The 17,215-nt window shown below is 40.7% G+C and overlaps 1 protein-coding gene across 4 annotated transcripts in view; it reads right to left on the bottom strand.

Moving 5' to 3' along the window:
- Positions 1 to 17,215, bottom strand: part of RERE (arginine-glutamic acid dipeptide repeats) — a 229,407-nt gene that overhangs the window by 73,343 nt on the left and 138,849 nt on the right. For all 4 annotated transcript variants that reach the window (XM_030507879.1, XM_030507880.1, XM_030507882.1 and 1 more), the window contains 3 exons: positions 14,212 to 14,336; positions 13,537 to 13,636; positions 2,823 to 2,921 (listed from right to left, as the gene is read on the bottom strand). In XM_030507879.1, the coding sequence (XP_030363739.1) occupies positions 2,823 to 2,921; positions 13,537 to 13,636; positions 14,212 to 14,336 (324 nt within the window). The remainder of the gene's footprint in view (positions 1 to 2,822; positions 2,922 to 13,536; positions 13,637 to 14,211; positions 14,337 to 17,215) is intronic.

The raw sequence follows: 17,215 nt of genomic DNA, 5'->3' as shown, positions 1-17,215 counted from the left end.
CTTTTTCTGTTTGTGTGGCCCTATTCTTTATCATTTAACATGGACAAATTCGTATCAAAAAGCCCCGAGCTGCAGCAGCTATGGCTTCCATAGTATAGTGCAGCTGATGGAAAAGAAAACAAGGAGAGGGGAGAAAAATCTACACAGGAAAACTACACATGGGACTGTACAATTTAACCATGAATGCAGCAAAGAATGTATGCAGAGAAAACAAAGGTTAACACAATACAAACTTAGCAAACACAGAGCAGAGCACTCGAAGTATTTGTTCCTACAGCCTGTTCCCTAAACAAAACTCCCTTTTATGACAAGATAACTGTAAAATTTATCAGGAAAACTGTGTTCTAGGCTTTTTACTTATCTTTGCTTTGCTGCCAGTGCTAGCACATGATCCCCTCTCGCTCTACAACTTCACCACAGAGGTTCTTTGTTGGATTTTGGAATAAGCCAATTTTAACACAGGTTTATGTGAGCTGGCCTACCTCTAATCTATCTCTTGCAAAAGGTGTACGTAAGGGGAGAGCAGGCACACATAACTCATTGGAATAACTCCCTGAAAGACTTCTAGAGCTTAAAACAAAGTCTCTGCAGCCACTGTCTGAGTAATTAACAAATGCTGAGAGACCATGGAAGTTTTACCCATTATCAATCAGTTCTGGTTTATAGCACCTATGCCAATTGTAGTAGTAGATTACAGGAGCATTAAAAACCCTGATTATTTACTACTTGAAATACTTCACCAAATAACTAGCTTAAAAATTCATTCATTCATTCAAAGGAAGAAAAGAAACAAACAGGAGACCCAAACTTGCCACTTTCACATGAGCAATGCTGTCTTGCACCATTATCAGTCTTCTTTCATTTATATACCTGGTAAGTATACACAACAAGTTGAATTTCTATCCCACTTATTCCAATATAATAGCATAGCATATTGTATAGTATATAAGAGAAGAAGCTTTTCCAGAGTGAACTTTAAAAACCATAAACAAGTCTAAAGTTGTTCTATGATAAATATTTTACCTTAACTAACCCCCCCATCAGCTGATTCTCTATTTAGTACACGCTGCAGCCTAGTTATTGAGCTAGGAAATAAAACGTTTTCCCATTTTCACAAACCAAGCCATGCCTAGTCAGCTCCTGTCATCTCACATGTTACATTTCACATGGCTCCATTCTGTGAAGCGTAATTAACAGCAGCATTAAAATGGAACCTAGTTTTCAGATGCAACCCAAATGAACTCGTTCAGCATTTCTCCTGGGTACTGAAAATGCACAAGTTCCACTTTAAACAGCCAAATGCTTGCGTGCTGGCTAAGCTGCGAGGCCTGACAAACAAAGGGTTGTAATGCAGCAGCCTCTGGATTCCAAGCGCTGCCAGAAAATGCCTCTCATGATGAATGCACTGTTTAAGAGTGTGTTTGTTTACAAGGCTTCAGCAAATTAAGAATGTGTAATTTGCTCCCAACTTTCCCTGATTTATTGCAGTTCACAACCCTGCAGTTTAATAAGCACACTTGCATTGTATCAGATGTCTAAAAATGAAGCCAGCGGAAACCTCACAAATGCAGCAATTAAGTTGTAGAATGAACCACAAGAAGCACCTTTGCTTGATGGGTTCTCACACAGAGATCATCTCCCCCAGATTCTGGAAACATACCCATAAATAAATACACGTGCTGTGTTTGAGTGTGAAGTGCTTTCCCTGCAGCACGCCCTCTCTGTCAGCTACAGCTTTCACGAAGAGGTGTCTTTCTTGGGTCAAAACTATCCTTTCCCACTAATCATACTGCAGAGCAGTATCATTTAGCAGGCTAATAACAACAGTAATGTTTCAGTCCAGAGCCATACGCACCAAAAGCCTCAATCTCTTGTCTAAAGGGAAGAATGACACGTTTAGATGTTCCTTCTCTGCCTGCACAACCCCAAACCTACAAACTACCAGCAGCCATGTGGAAGCAACAGCACTATGACTACTACGTTGAGTAAATTGATGAGACTTGCAGTGTACTGGGATGTTAAATTTTATGAGCCCAAAGCCCTCAGCAATTCCAGGTCTGTAACTGTGAGGACACAATAACACAGTGCACATTTACTGCATGCCCCAAATTCATTGTGTCCATACACACTCTGGGAGCTACACATGATGGATGTACCCTCTTCAGTACAGTTTTGGAGCCTGACAGTTCCTACATACTTTAAAGTAAATGTGGATGGCTAAACCCCAGCTTTCAGATAATCTATTTTTGGTCTGCTCTTTGTCAAAGATTCATCCATCAAGAACTATGCCAGTAAACACTTTCAGATTCCACATGAGGGGAGGAAGGGACTTAATCTCAAACTCTGCCTAGGAGAAGCACTGATATCCAACCTCACGTCAGCCAGCTTGAGCTGACACTGTAATCCTCAAGTCCAACAGGAAAAAAAACAGGGACAGTGCTTTGCATGCCTTTTACATCTTGTCCTACTCCAATTAATCACTGTGAGCAGCTTTCCTGGAGGTGAAAATCAAAGCGAAGTTTAGGGTCCAGAAGTTTGGCAGCTATTCATTCACCTTATAGCATCCACTCAAGAACAGTCACTTGATCTTCTCCTCTTATTCCACTATTGGAAAGGTATTTTCCTCAGTCTAATAAAGTTCTGGAGATCAAACAAGATCCCACTAACAGAATTGTGCACAAAAATCATCCTGTGCAACAGATTATTTGCCCCTCTTTTATCCCATAAAGATAACCTCTTGAGAGAAAGGAAAATAGAAGAAAGAAAACAGCAAGAGAAGCAACATGAACTATAAGGCTCAAGGGAATAATTCATTTCCCTACCACTTCATCTTCAGTCCAACACTTCTCAATCAGTTTTGGCACAGGTTTCTTCACCAAGCGCTGCAGGGCTTTTCCAGCATCATAGTTACTTTCATGTAGCTAAAAAATAAAGAAGACAAATAGATCATTCAATGGAATTAGCAGGGACCTGATATTGGAGAAAAGCCACTAAAAGGGGCCACAGGAGATGTTCTATGCCTAATGATTTTTATTGTTGATATGTGAAGCAAAATTTAAACCAACTGAAGGGTAATTGGGGTTTTACTAGTAGAAAACACAGCATTAAAACAAGTATATTTTCCCCTGCCTTTCTAAACTTCTCCCAGATAATGTTTGAGCCCATAAAGCACTGAAGATTTTTTGGTTAACTTTATTTTTTTACATCAGAAATTCCAAGGAAAATTTAGAAAAGCTCCAACAAAACAGTTTTCAAAAGGAATTGTATTTTCTGCACTGTATTTTGTTCAGATGAGTAGAAACAACTGGAAAACCTCACATACAAGATTGCAAATCATGGGATATCATGTTTACCCATCCAGAAAACTCCCTTTATTTTTATTGCAGAGATCACCATGCTGTTGGAAAGGAAGTATAGAAGAGAAACCAAACCTCTGCAGATAGCTACAGGAGTACATAAAAGCAAGTAGGGATGTCTATAAGTTGACCTCACTGTCACAGGCTACGGTGTACCTTATTTTCTCCCATAAATTTGGTATCTATATGATTAAAAGCTGCCTGAAGCAGGCAGTAGACATTTAAATCAGGGTGAGGCAGAGAAACAACTACGCTGAAAAATGCATTCAACAATGAACCCAGGAGGATCTCCGGCTCTTAACTCTTGATAGAAAACATTTAGCACGCTGCAGATTTATAGCCTGTCCTATCTTCAAAGTACAGTGGGATTTTAAGGACTGAAGCACTGAGCAGCCAGGAGCCTGCTCTATGTCTTCTGAAAATGATCTCCAAGAAAAAGAAATACTGCTGGGATGACAAAACCTGAATTATCTTCCTTCACCCAAAAAGGAGAATAATTTGCATTCAAACTTCCCCACATGACAAGAGGTAGTTTTTCTCCACAACGTGCTAAGCAAAGCAAAGCTTCACAGCTGCAGATTAACATCACAGAATTTAACAGACTCTCCAAAGTTTCTTTTCAACAGGGACAACCAAAACATGATTCTGTACATTGATTATCTCCTGCTTTTCCTTCCCTGCCTGAATTCATCCTGAGCTGTTTGCATCCCCCTCTCTAGAAGCTTCTATGCTGCTAGGCCTGGGCTTCAGCAGTCACAGAGAACACTGCAATGAGCACTGCAAGAATGCAGAGGACCAGGTTAGCTGTAAGGGCACAGCTCACACTGCACACCTCTACTGACAGGGATGAGCATGTTACCAGCTCTGTTAAAGAAGAAATTAAGAAGAAATTAGTATGTTCTGTGTTATGGTACAAACTGGCTCAAATCTATCATCAGTAGGAACAGATCTTGAACTACTGAAGGGGCCTCTTCCACCTCCCCCAAGTTGTAGGGGCATTCAGAATGTTTTTATACTTGAAAGACTTCTAAAGAAAGTGAAGTACATCTAAAAATAAAAGGTCACTACTGGGCAAAGCCCTCTCATCATTACCTGCAGTGTGTTTTGAGAACAAACAGTAATGTTCCCTTCACTGGCGGCCTGAACAGTTTTTGTTCCTTACCAACAACTAAAATAACAATAGCTTACAGGGTGTTACTGCACTAAAACAAGTGCTTGGCTAATAAAATGGGAACAAGAAAGAAAACTCAGCCAGAGTAATTTTCTATTCATTTTCAGCTTTTTATATGGCACCTACAGGGAAGTTCGAGACACGCCACGCAGTAATTTAGAACGGTGTGTACTGATGCAGGGTAACCATAGAAAACAATGCTTCGCCTTCCCAAAATCAATCTCCCGGCCACCTCTGTTCCTCATCTATCCGATCTCTGCAAGCCACTGCCAAGAGATGCATGAGCACGACAGAGCCATCAATAGCACCTCACACAGCTCTATCACGGAGATGCATCTCCTGAGATCACTTACAGAAACCGTGGCTTTCAAACCTGCCTCCAAAGGTGAAGAGTCCTGTGTACAACAGAACAAAGGCTTGTCAATCTGCCTGGTGACTCCAACAGTGTTGGCTTCCATGACTGCACCTCCATGCAAGGGAAACAAGATCTCTTACATCAGCCAAGCTCAAGTGATAAGAGTCGAAAGCCAGGCTCGCAGTGCCAGTGCTAACACACGCCTCTACAGCCTCAAATGGTGTTTAACTTGTTTTTTCAAGACTTCTCTGGTATGCAGTAACTACTTAAAAAGGCATGAAAATACGATGTTGTCCTTTCTACTAGGTACACATTAATTTTCCTCCTTGTTTGCACTCCAGCACTGGGATCAGATCCATCTTAAAGGAAAAAAGAACTGTTTGTTTTGCCAGCTCACCTTTGCAAATGCTTTTTGCTGTGCATGCCACTACCTAGATTTTTCACTTAGGAAATTTGACAGTGTTGAAGAGAATAGTGCTTCTGTTTCTTTTCCCTCTTTCCTCCCTCTCAAAACATGCACCAATGCCAAAGCCTCTTTGTAATTTGGAGGGCATCTTTATTTTGCCTCAAGGACAACACATGTTTTCCCCTGGCAGCCCTATTGCCCAAGCAGTTCAATCTGCAAGAAAACATAAATCAGACATGCCCAGAAAGAAGGGACTACTTACTGAAAACCAGAAGGGTTTATGGGTCATCAGAACTGCCCAAACCAGCAACACAAAACAAAAGCATTAACTTTGGACCAAATAATGATATTAATAACAATCACAACACCCATAAGCAGAAATGTAAAAGAAGAGTCATATAACAGAAGACACAGGTGTGAAAACAAGGGACCTGATACAGGTTTAGAGTCTTCTGAGAAAATATTACTGTTAGCAAACAATAAAACTTAAATATAAAGAAGCTTTTCTCAGTGCCAGGAGTAGGATAATGCAGCAAAAAAAGGCAAAATATTTTCTTATAAGTGCCAGAGGTAAATTTACATGTTTCATTCTGGCTCATTCTCTGCTTATTACTTTTGGTCATGTAATATATATAAACGGACTTTACTGGCAAGCTACTGAACCATACAAGTAATAGTTGATGATGACTGCCTATGGTTTCATTAACTTCTGGTCAGACTTCTCAAGGTATTGCTATAAACACTACATTACCATCCTGCCATCTAGAGAATCGCCAATTTTAGCTCTAACTCCGCCATCTAAATGTTGAACCACTGTGGAATTATGTATGTACCCCACTGCAGCAAAAGGAGTGACACAAATGTGCTTTGAAAGAGAAAATCCAGCAAACTTCTGCATCACTGGGCAGATTAAAGAAGAAATCTTGCATGTGCACGTATCCAAACCCCTCCTTTCTGTTACAACAGTCATTAAAGGATCACAGGTAAGCCTTATTGCCATAAGGTCTGCACATCACCACAAGGTTTCAAGCTTCTACTACAGCTCCTCAGCAGAGCTGCCATTCTCTGTCTGTGTGATGCTGCAAATAAATTCTCCTCTTGGCATGGCTCAGCTGTCAGGCACCTCTGTTCTGTAATGAACCCATGAATTACATCTTGCAGCTCTGACATCTCTGGTCTTGCTCATCAAAATATTGTTCTTCAATTGTAATTTATAACTTAATTTAAATGTCCCTTTTACTGTGACCTTTTTAGATGGGAATGGCATTGCATCTGGCAGCTTCTGCTTCAGCAAGGCATCCTTTTGCAATTACAGTCATTATGATCTCTGTTGAAAAGCCCATCTGAGTTAGGCTGCATTCATGCTCCAATATTAAATAATTGCAGTCCATTAAGAATGCTGTTAGATTCCAGAGTCTCTTTCTCTAAGGAAAAAAATTGCTACTATAGAGTGAGAAAGTAGTGCTGAGCTCCTTTGAAATGTAACCCAGAAAAGCCAATAACAGCAGAAGGGATAATTGAAATGGAACACACTTTTGTGGGGATGCAGCACTGGAATGCAGGAGTTCCCCAGGCTCTTCCACTGAATGATCACTGGTCATGGCAAATCACATCACTTGTCAAGGAAAAGGGATATAAAGCCTGACCTGCCCAACACAGAATCCCACACTAGTTTGGGTTGGAAGGGACCTTAAAGCTCATCCAGTTCCAACCCCCTGCCACAGGCAGGGACACCTTCCACTAGAGCAGGTTGCTCCAAGCCCATCCAATGTGCAGTAAATATTACCAATACCACAACAGCATTTGAAGACTCAAATAATACAGATGAGCCAAAAGAAGATTTTCACTGCTGCCAAGCAGGAGATTCCAGTGGAATTGTACATGATGGTGTTTGCTTGGTACTGCACTGTCAATATTCACGTAACACCTCTACTTAAGTGCCAGCTATTTAAATCTATGCAGGCTTAAGAACATGGTACTTATTTATGAGGGATTTGCTTCTCTCACTATCTTGACAATGGTCAAGATACCCAGTAGCTCTCTGTCAAACTGCAGCAATGTTTAAGAGTATAGAAAATAAGAGAGGAGAGAGAAGGGAAAAGACAACAAGGAAAATGAAAAGCAGAACAAGAGTTACTGCCATGTGGCTTGAGTAGGGAGGCCTTTTAGTGTAATTACTGTAATCCAAGCACCTAATTTAATACAAAATGGTATTCAGGCCACTTCTTTCAGTAGCAAAGTTGCCACATTTCAGTTTGATGCAGATAATCTGTATAGCTACGGATATCTTGCCCTACTATCAAATGGAATATGCGTCATTGCAAAGATACCTCATGAGGTGAATCAATAAAATCTATTTTCACATGCAGCATTCTTTAAAGTGCTCATCCTCCAAAATGGCAAGATTTGATTTTTATCAGCCACATCTGATACCCAGCAACTAGCCCCAAATACCTGTTAATTCCAGGAATTCCCTTCCCCTCTCCCAGTTCAAGTTGAACCTCCCCCATATGCCTCAACAGCAACCAATGTGAATCAGTTAAAAAACACACTGCCCTCAGGCAACAGAACTACTTTGCTGAGCTCCCTCTGGTGCCAAAGGACACCTTGAACTGATCCAGAACTTGAACTATCCAACAAAGAGACTCTGCCCACAGAGCTTGTTTTGCCCTCATAGTCAACTGGGAAGTTTTCATTCAGAACCAGTTGACACAGCTTGGCCTGCAACAGAATGTGAATCTAAAAGAAGGTGACAGAAACCATTAAGCTGCTTCAAGAGAAAGTAACTACTAGTTCTGGTGGTTTAAATATCTGATTTGTGGTATCTGGAAGCCTGAAAAGGTACAAATCAGTCCCCAGTGCTTTGCAAAAAAACCACCTCAAAATAAGAACAAACCAACCCCCAAAGAACCCCCCCTAAACACAACTCTGAAATACCCCAAAAAGCAAATTCCATCTCTTTCCCCCCAATTCTAATCTGTTTTAAGCTTCTAAATAACTCTAATTGCTACAAAGTGCTCTAAGATGCTAATGATGGAGATTAAGAAGCCAGATGCTTGTGGTACAGCCACTTTTCACACCCTGGTACTGCCAGGCTCTGCCAAAGAGCTCAATTTCAGGCACCAAGCAGAGCAGTAGAGGGAGCCAGATGTGCCAGCTGCTGCGGGCACTGGCCCACAGATGGGCCAGTGCAACAGGCATGGCTGGTGCTCCACAAGCATCCAGAAGAACTTCTCAAATACCTACAGAACTTGCAACAGCATTTGAAACCAAAGCTTTCAAAAGGCTGAGAGCTGGGCTGGTTCAGCCTGGAGAAGCAGCAGCTCCAGGGACACCTTAGAGCAGCTCTAGTGCCTAAAGGGGCTACAAGAAACCTGGAAAGGGGCTTTGGACAAGGGCCTGTAAAGACAAGACAAGGGGGAATGGCTTTAACCTGCCAGAGATTGAGATGAGCTCTGAGGCAGAAGCTCTTCCCTGTGAGGGTGCTGAGGCGCTGGCACAGGGTGCCCAGAGAAGCTGTGGCTGCCCCATCCCTGGCAGTGTTCAAGGCCAGGTTGGACACAGGGGCTTGGAGCAACCTGCTCTAGTGGAAGGTGTCCCGGCCCGTGGCAGGGGTTGGAACTGGATGAGCTTTAAGGTCCCTCCAACCCAAACCATTCTATGACAATGTTCTACGAAAAAAATGAGTATTTTACATATTCCCCAAAAACATTCAAAGAAACCCTGGCTGTCATTCCCGGCCCTTTTTATCTGCCCATCCCAACAGTTTCTCCAGACAGATTTCCTGACTCATCTTGCAAATAAGACACTGAAGTTTTTCCTCTAAAAGCGAGGATAAGGATGAATGAAAATTCAAAGTGGCAAAACTGTCTTAGGCACTCAAGGTGGCTTCATCTTCCTGCATGCCCAGGCAGGGAGCAATGGCCCCTGAAGTGCTGCGCTACCTCATTTGAACCATGAGAGTAACTGTTAATTAAGACTCATCCAGAAGGAAAACTAGTAATAATAAGAAATGCTAACATATATTTAAATCATTTTTGATGCTTTCAACCTTGTCTGTAGTTAATGAACAAGAAAATCTGGTCTAAGGGCAAGTTAAAACAGGGACTAATTTGTCTGGGTGACATCTTACTCGGAACAGAATTTCCTTAAACTGGATATGTTTGTCACTATAATGACATGTTCCCATGTAAGAGTGTGTTACGAGAAGTCAGAACAATGCTATTAGTAAAGAAAGATTTATACAGTATTAGCATATGATTGTTTTGTCTACTCCATGTAGTAGTATGCAAGGTTAACTGATGGTGTTTTCTTACCATATGAGGAGAAATGGAGTTGCCGGCACTGATTTCCCCATCAAAAATGACCACAACCTCTGAGATCCACTCTCACACACTGAGTTTGCACCCTGACATTCACAGGGTCTGCTGTTTTATAGAACTGATGCTCACACTTACTGCTGAGTCAGAACAATGGGAAAGGCAGAACACTGAGAAGGAATTATTATCCTGGAGCTTCTATAAACCTGAGAACAGAGCAGTAATTTAACTCCTTCTTGACCTGGAAACTCTGAGAAAAGACCTGCAGAAACGCTGAACAGCAGGCATAGGTCAAGAGCAGCACAGGATAAAAGAGGTCATGAGGTTTTGGCTTTGTATTAGTATGGAGTATAAAAAGGATCTTAAACCAGATCTGATGCTAAATCAGAGCTCTGGAGGACAAACAAATGGGAGGAAGGAAGGGGCAGAAACTACACCAAGATTTACCCCACTCTTACTCCACCGTAGTTGCCAGCAGCAGCAACTCAGTTTATGGCCAGTATTCACCATATCACTGTTGTACTATTCAGCTTTTCTTTCGCTAGTTCTAACCTGCAGGGCTTGGTACTTCCAATTCTTCTAATAGGCCCTCATCACAGTGAGACATCTTAAAATCAATTCCAAAGAAATTTATCCACAAATAAAACATACTGGAAACAAAATTGGCCATTTCTTACAAATGCTTCCACAATCTTTTCTTCCTTCTGCAGAAGAGAACAAACCACTGTGTCAAATGCTTGTGCTTGCAACTAAAAATGCTGTGCAAAATGAGGTAGTTAGTTAAACCGGCCTGACTTGCAAGAGGAATGAATCCTGAGGTTTTCCCATTGATTTCCAAATTTCACTTAGCTTGGAATAGACAAAAAAACCCCACAAGTGGCTGATTAAATCCTGGCTCTCCCGCACGGCTTTCTGACTAAGGATCTCCACAGGTTTCTTGTAAATACAGTGTTTTGAGGGGCTTTTTGCTCGTCTTCTGAGTATTACAAAGTGATGCCCGTCCACATTCAAAGCCCAAAAGCACTAAAAAAAGCAAAGCACATTACTACCGAGTATTAATTAGAAAACTTCCACATCAACCCTGCTGACTCTCAGAAAGCAACAGGGTTGTCCACATGGACCCAAAACAAGGTTTGGGAGTACCTCAAATTAGCATTCCCATTTCCCTTTTCACTTCTAAGGAGGAGTTCTGCCTCGAAGCAACGCGGTTCTCCAGATTACAAGATAGGAGGAACTGGGTAGCTATAAGAATATTGAAGGGTTTCCATCATCTACCATTTCACCAATGAAAACGGCTTCATGGATTATGGGAAAATTATAAAACTGGTAAAATAAAGATGCAAATATACATGGTTTTGTCTTAGATGACTAATATTTTAAGGACTAATGCATCAAACGACCTTTGTCTGTGAGTATTTAAAGCACAAACCCCAACTAGTTCTTGAAAGTCAGCCCAATTCAGGTACCTGTTCTATGGTCCTGTAACAAAAAAGACCCTCTCTACCTAAAAAGATCATGGTGAAAGGCTTCCAGGAACTAATATATACTCCCCTCCATGCTCTGTGTGACAGCCAGCACTCAGCAGGTGGGAGATGAACTCCCTTCCTAAGGGTTAGAGTGACAAATGCGGCATCAAATCCCGACAGCCAAAAATCTACCTGGACCATTAGTAAATAATCATTTCAATGAGCTGATGTATATGTTGCATTGTGCCTTTCAATGATCTTCATTTCTATTTGGTATAATTAACAGTCAATCATTCTGAGGGCTACAGCATCTGGTACTACATAAATAAAACCCTGGCAAAGGAGCTTGTCAGGACTGATTTATATGAAGTGCTGCTCTGAAGTTTATTGCATTTCTGTAATAAGAAATCATACCATAGCCCATTCTTTACATTGCTCTTCTGGGTTGTGTATGATAATTCCTAAACAAAACCACAACTTAGTGCAGGGTAAGATTCTCACAATTTAGCAGATAAATCTCAGGGTTTAGGTAGATGGTGAACTAAAAGATAAGAAGGGTCCCACTTTGTCAGGAGAACAGATTATCTAAACTGGTTTAAGTTAATCAAAAAGTAGGCTCTTGGAAATAAAATTCCTTAAAATATCCCACCTGACAGAAGTATTATTCATAACACAGCACTTTCCTAGAAAAACTCTAAGTGAACAAGGAAAGTATCACCACTGGTTTCTAAAACTGCTCTGAATAGTGTTAGAGGAGATTTTTGCAGCATGAATAAATCAACCACCACAGAAGCCTGTGGAGCTTTCAAGAGTCATTAAGGTCAAACTTCGCAGACTGGAGTTTCTTGGAAGTACAACAGCCACATTCAGACTGAGGAGTGAACGGGAACGAGGCTGTGCCAATACAGGGTTGAAAACCAGCCTGGAGAGGAACAGAGGACTTGCACCACAACACCTACAGAAGAGAAACTTGAGCAACGCTGAAGTTCATGAGATGATTACACCACAACCACTGCTATACATAACAATGGCACAGTGAGGGGAAGGGGAAGTCAGGACAGCAGCAGTTACAATTATTACACATAGACAAACAAGATTAAGAGGATAAATTAAGAGTTTGTAGAGTGCTTTTATTTCAGAAGTGTGAAACCCTTCCCCAATCAGGAAATGAATCTGCTGAAACAGATGTGCACTAGAAGTACAAAAAGAAAAGAATCAGAAGAACAGAAACAAAATCGTTTGGGACTAATCTAAGCCTCAGAAGAAAGAAGTCCACAAGTGCAACTGCAGGCTCCTTGGAATCCCAAGTGATTAAAGAATGTATTAAAGTAGATAGTGAAGTTAAATGAATTTTCTGCATTAGTCTATTATTATAGATGACAAAGGGAAAGAAATTCCAATTCCAAAAGCTCTTTGATGATTACTGGCCTTAACAGAGATTTGAGACTCTAAGAAGGATGTTAGGGAACAATTTAGAAAGCTCTAGAGTGGTGAGCTACCAGAATCAGACAGCATCCATCCCCAGAGACAGGAAGGAAATAAAGTGTCAAACAGGTAAGAAACAGGATGTGCAATACAGACTTAACTGCAATTCTTACCAAACAGTAAGTCTTTAAAACACTGGCTGTCTTTAGGGAAGGAACTAAAGGACTAAGATATACACATTCACCTCAGGAAGCAATGAAGACACACAAAGGTCAGCTTCGTCACTACCACCCACAATTCTCCAAAAGCTGAAAATAGGGTTCCGGGGAAGCAAACAACTACAGATTTCAGTATGTTACCAAAAAATATGGAATGACAGACAAGTTTCTTCAGCTTAACCTTAAAAAACCATTTCATGTATGATGATTTACTGATGAGAGTGCCCTTAACCTTCCCCAAACAGTTAGTTGTTGTGGCTGAAACTGTGTAAGCATCTCAACATACACTCACAACTATGTAACTACTCAGTAACGCTTTATTTACACACATTGTGTTTATGCAAGAGAACATTTGGATACACACATCCAAATATAAACAAGCAAGACTGGATTATGAGTGGGACAAATTCCAGGCAGTCATTGCCACATACATGACACTACACAGCTGATGGCATTACGAATCTTTCTTCTGGGACATAACTATTGTTTTCCTACAGCTAGAAGCTAGCTGGACTGAATGAAAGGACAATGAGTAACAATTCCAGCTGGTGAACTTGACATGAGCAGCTTCCCATATAGAACATTCACTATGGGTCATCACAAAGGTACCACCCAAAAGTTTATCCCTGAAGTTCTGTAGGTGACTTTTGAAAACCAGTTGGCATTTGAAAGGAAGTTATGCTATCCTAATACACATCATACACATATTGTGATCCCAAAATCTATTTCACCTGCTAAATATTTTATGCATTACATGCTTTCAGTAGTCCAGAAATAAATGGGAAGCCTGTTCTTCCATACAGTCATTCTATATACTTACTGTGTTGAGTGCATTAAGCGTAGTGTCATCACGGGAAGCTGCAACACAACCATCTTCTGTGGATCCTCCATCACACATGCCTGCAAAAGCTGCCATGCTCCTTTATGGTTTGAGGGGAAAAAAGTTTCAATTCTTCAGCCACTGTTTGATGCACACATCATGCAATACACAAATAGTAGATTTACACCTTAAATCACGTATTTCAGGGCCTCGTGATAACGTGGAAACAAGTAAAAGAAGGCACCATGAACAGGTCTTATGCAAAGCTGAGTCACCCCAGCATATGGAAAAAATAATTCAAAATTAAAATCAATCTAAGTGGATTTCACCCAATAAAAGTCTGCACTGCAGCAGTACCAAAGCCTGATCAGGATTACGGAAGACAGACTCTCCATACATGAGGACAGTCTCAGAGACAACAAACTTTTTGTCGTAATCCTAGTTTCATTATGGTAGAAAACTGCAGAATCCCCACATCTCTCAATTCTTGCAAACTACAAGTAACTCATACTTTGAATTATGATGAGGCCCACCAGTGCATCTGATTAATCTACCAGGTATAGCAAACAGCTACTCCAAAACAGAAAGGAGTGACTGTAGCCACTGCACATACACAGTGGTCGATGTTTCCCTTACAACATTCTAAGGACATTGTAGTATCTTGGCTGGAATTACCTTGCTGCCCTAAGGTACATAAGCAAGTCGCAGTCATTGACTCCTGGCATCCACACAAGTTCTTCATGCTGTGTCACTGTGTCACCATCTGGGGAAGGAAATGGCTGCAGATCAGGAAGCTTTGCCTGGAAGAAGAATAATGAAGAGTTCATACAGACATTACTTGTTAAAAATGTGAGGAGGATGCACAAGTGTCATCAATAAAATGTGTAAAGTCTCTGAGATATTATGATCTCACAGAAGGAAGATATTCAGAAAACAGGGAGTGGAGCTATTTGATCCAAGTTTCAGAAGTTTGATGGGTCATCACTTTATCCAGCATTCCTTCTTTTAGAAGGGCAGTTCATTTTCTGACAATCATGAGGGTTAACACCACCTTTCAGCCTACCACCTGTGAAACCCTTCTGCATACAGACCACGTGCAAGTGTGCCTGCAGAAATGCTGCAGTTTGAAAGTAAACCACTTTGCACTGCATAGGTAGTCCTCTACTGTATAGAAATCCAACAATTTACCCTCAAAGAGACAGCTTTCATTTGTCAAAATGATGCTGCTACAACTCCTCCTTCCCAGGATAAAGCATACTCCTATAACATCCTAATATGAAAGAAGGCAAGAATGTGACTACCATCTGTGTACCCTTTTAAATCAGTTTAAAACCCTACACATTTGACACCAAGTTTAAAATTAACTCCTCAGCAAATCATTAAAACTCTAAAGAGAAACAAAGACATTTCCTGAAAGTGAGATAGCTCAGTGAAATGAACTCTGCCACTAAGTATTCCACTGTATCCAGAGACCCAATTAGCATCTTTAGTCATCTCCTGCGAGGGGATGAGATAGCTGAGAGCCTCTTCAGAAACAGCTTTTAAGCCCTGTAATTACCTCCTATACTTACAACGCTAAACATATGAGAGGCAACATTTACACATAACCAGTAATTACAAGTCACAGGTTCAGATGTCTTTCATGTTCTGCTCTTTAATCTGTACTTTATTTTACTCCTTGCCTGGGAAAATGGGGATGTCCTTGAACTTCTCTTCTGGAGAAGGATAAGCAAGCCTCATACCAAGATGAGACTTCTATGAGCTATGCATTCCAGTGACTGGGCTGCTTTCAGAGATGAATGTTCACCCTTGTGTACCCGAGGAACATGCTGAATTAGTACAGTTACTCCCAAGAACAACTTCTTTTCAACACCTCTGGTCATTAATTTGTTAGCCAAAAGTCTTCACAGCAGAACATTTAGTACAGACCAAATCTCCTCCTCTAATGCTTTTTAACAACTGCAATTCTACGCAATATTTACCTTCACTCTTGTGTCCCTACTTTCTACTATGATACAAGCAGTAGTTTGAGGTATCTGTGCACTAAGTATTAAAACCACCCCAACAGTCCTCTAGCATCTATAACACACACAATTTAAGGAAAATGAAGGCAACAGATACTCATGAGAACCACTATTGGGATTTCAGGGTTGTTTCTGGATTCTGCTACAGATACCTTATCCCAAGTAAGGTGAGTGGAGGAAAATAGATCTATTCCCTGAATCAGGCTACACAACGGAAAGCAGCAGTATCATCTTCAATCTGACTTCCTACCACAGCCTACAATCACCATGCCTAAATCTTAAGATTATACCATACACTAATGAATATATCCTTTCAGCAATGGCATTTGTCTGAAACAGAGATGCTCAGCAAATGAGTGGAAGAACAATGGAAGCTAAAAATATTAAGCAAGCAAAAGTTAACAGTATCCTACATCAGTGGACCTTCTTCCTACTTTTTCCATCCATAATGCACCTGGTAATTAACCCTACAGCACAGGTGACTAACACCTGCCAAAATATTTGATGACAATTTGAGATGAAAGTTGTTTTGAAGGTATCATTTACACTACTCTTATTAGGACTAGTGAAAAGAATACTACAGGTTTAATTGCCAAGGGCTTCTTTTTCCTCTAAATGCAAAACATCTTTAAGAATGTTACGTAGGTTTCATAAATGTTTGCTTACACTAGTTATTAAATAAGATTTTAAGAGTCTGAATGAACATTCATCACTGGGATGCAAAAGCCACCACTTGGATGGGACAGAGGTCATTCCACAGGTAAAGGAGAGCACTCAGTTCCTAGTGATGGATCTGGCCTTATAAACCAGACTTGTATGTTAATGCTCTTAAGAACTGATTATTTTCAATGCCAGGAAGGATTTCCCTCAAATGAGAACTAAGATACCAGGAACAACCCAACATCTAGAGTCTTAACCTTATTCTGCTTCCCAGGATTTGAACACATTCACATGCTTTCTCAGTTTCTATTTTAACAATCCAAATGACTCAAGGCACTGGTTTTTAAGAAGTTACTGTTCTTATTGCTTCTCATAGTCAAATGAATAAAACTGAGGTCTCCCTATCTCTAAAATCAAACCTCATCCTCTCTACAGCATCAGAAAGTGAAAAGAAGGCCTGCATAAAAAGCTTCCCGGGAAATATAAATAAGATACTGTAACATGACTTCTGTAGACTGTAGACAAAAGAGTCACTTCAATAATCATCCAGAATTACCATGCCTCCTAGCTAAAGAGAATTTAAACTGCTCTGTATGAAAGTTATGCAGGGAAGAGGTAACTAACCTGTCTTGAATCGCTTGAGAGCGAGCTGGTGATGGTGGCACATGACAATACAGGAGAGGCTCTTTAGAAAGAGCTCTATCAACAGCTGCCCAAACCGCTCCAATTTAAATACTAATTTCACTTCTCAGACAACTCTTGAATCACTACACACACAATGGCCCCCCTGATGTTTCTGCTGCAGAATCACAGTTGGCCAAAATCATTTAATATAACAATAAGGGAACATGTGCAGACTGCAAGTGTAGACACAAGTCAGTGTGGAAATGCAAAGCCACAGACATGACACCAGGCAGAGCATGTTCAGAGCCAAAAGGGAGAGCAAGGTTACACTGAATTCTGCATTAATGTCAACTATATTAACAGATATGCTT

The sequence above is a fragment of the Strigops habroptila genome, chromosome 16, assembly GCF_004027225.2.
Source record: "Strigops habroptila isolate Jane chromosome 16, bStrHab1.2.pri, whole genome shotgun sequence".
In the NCBI taxonomy this organism is placed as follows: domain Eukaryota; kingdom Metazoa; phylum Chordata; class Aves; order Psittaciformes; family Psittacidae; genus Strigops; species Strigops habroptila.
This window is presented reverse-complemented; position numbering and strand designations above follow the sequence as displayed.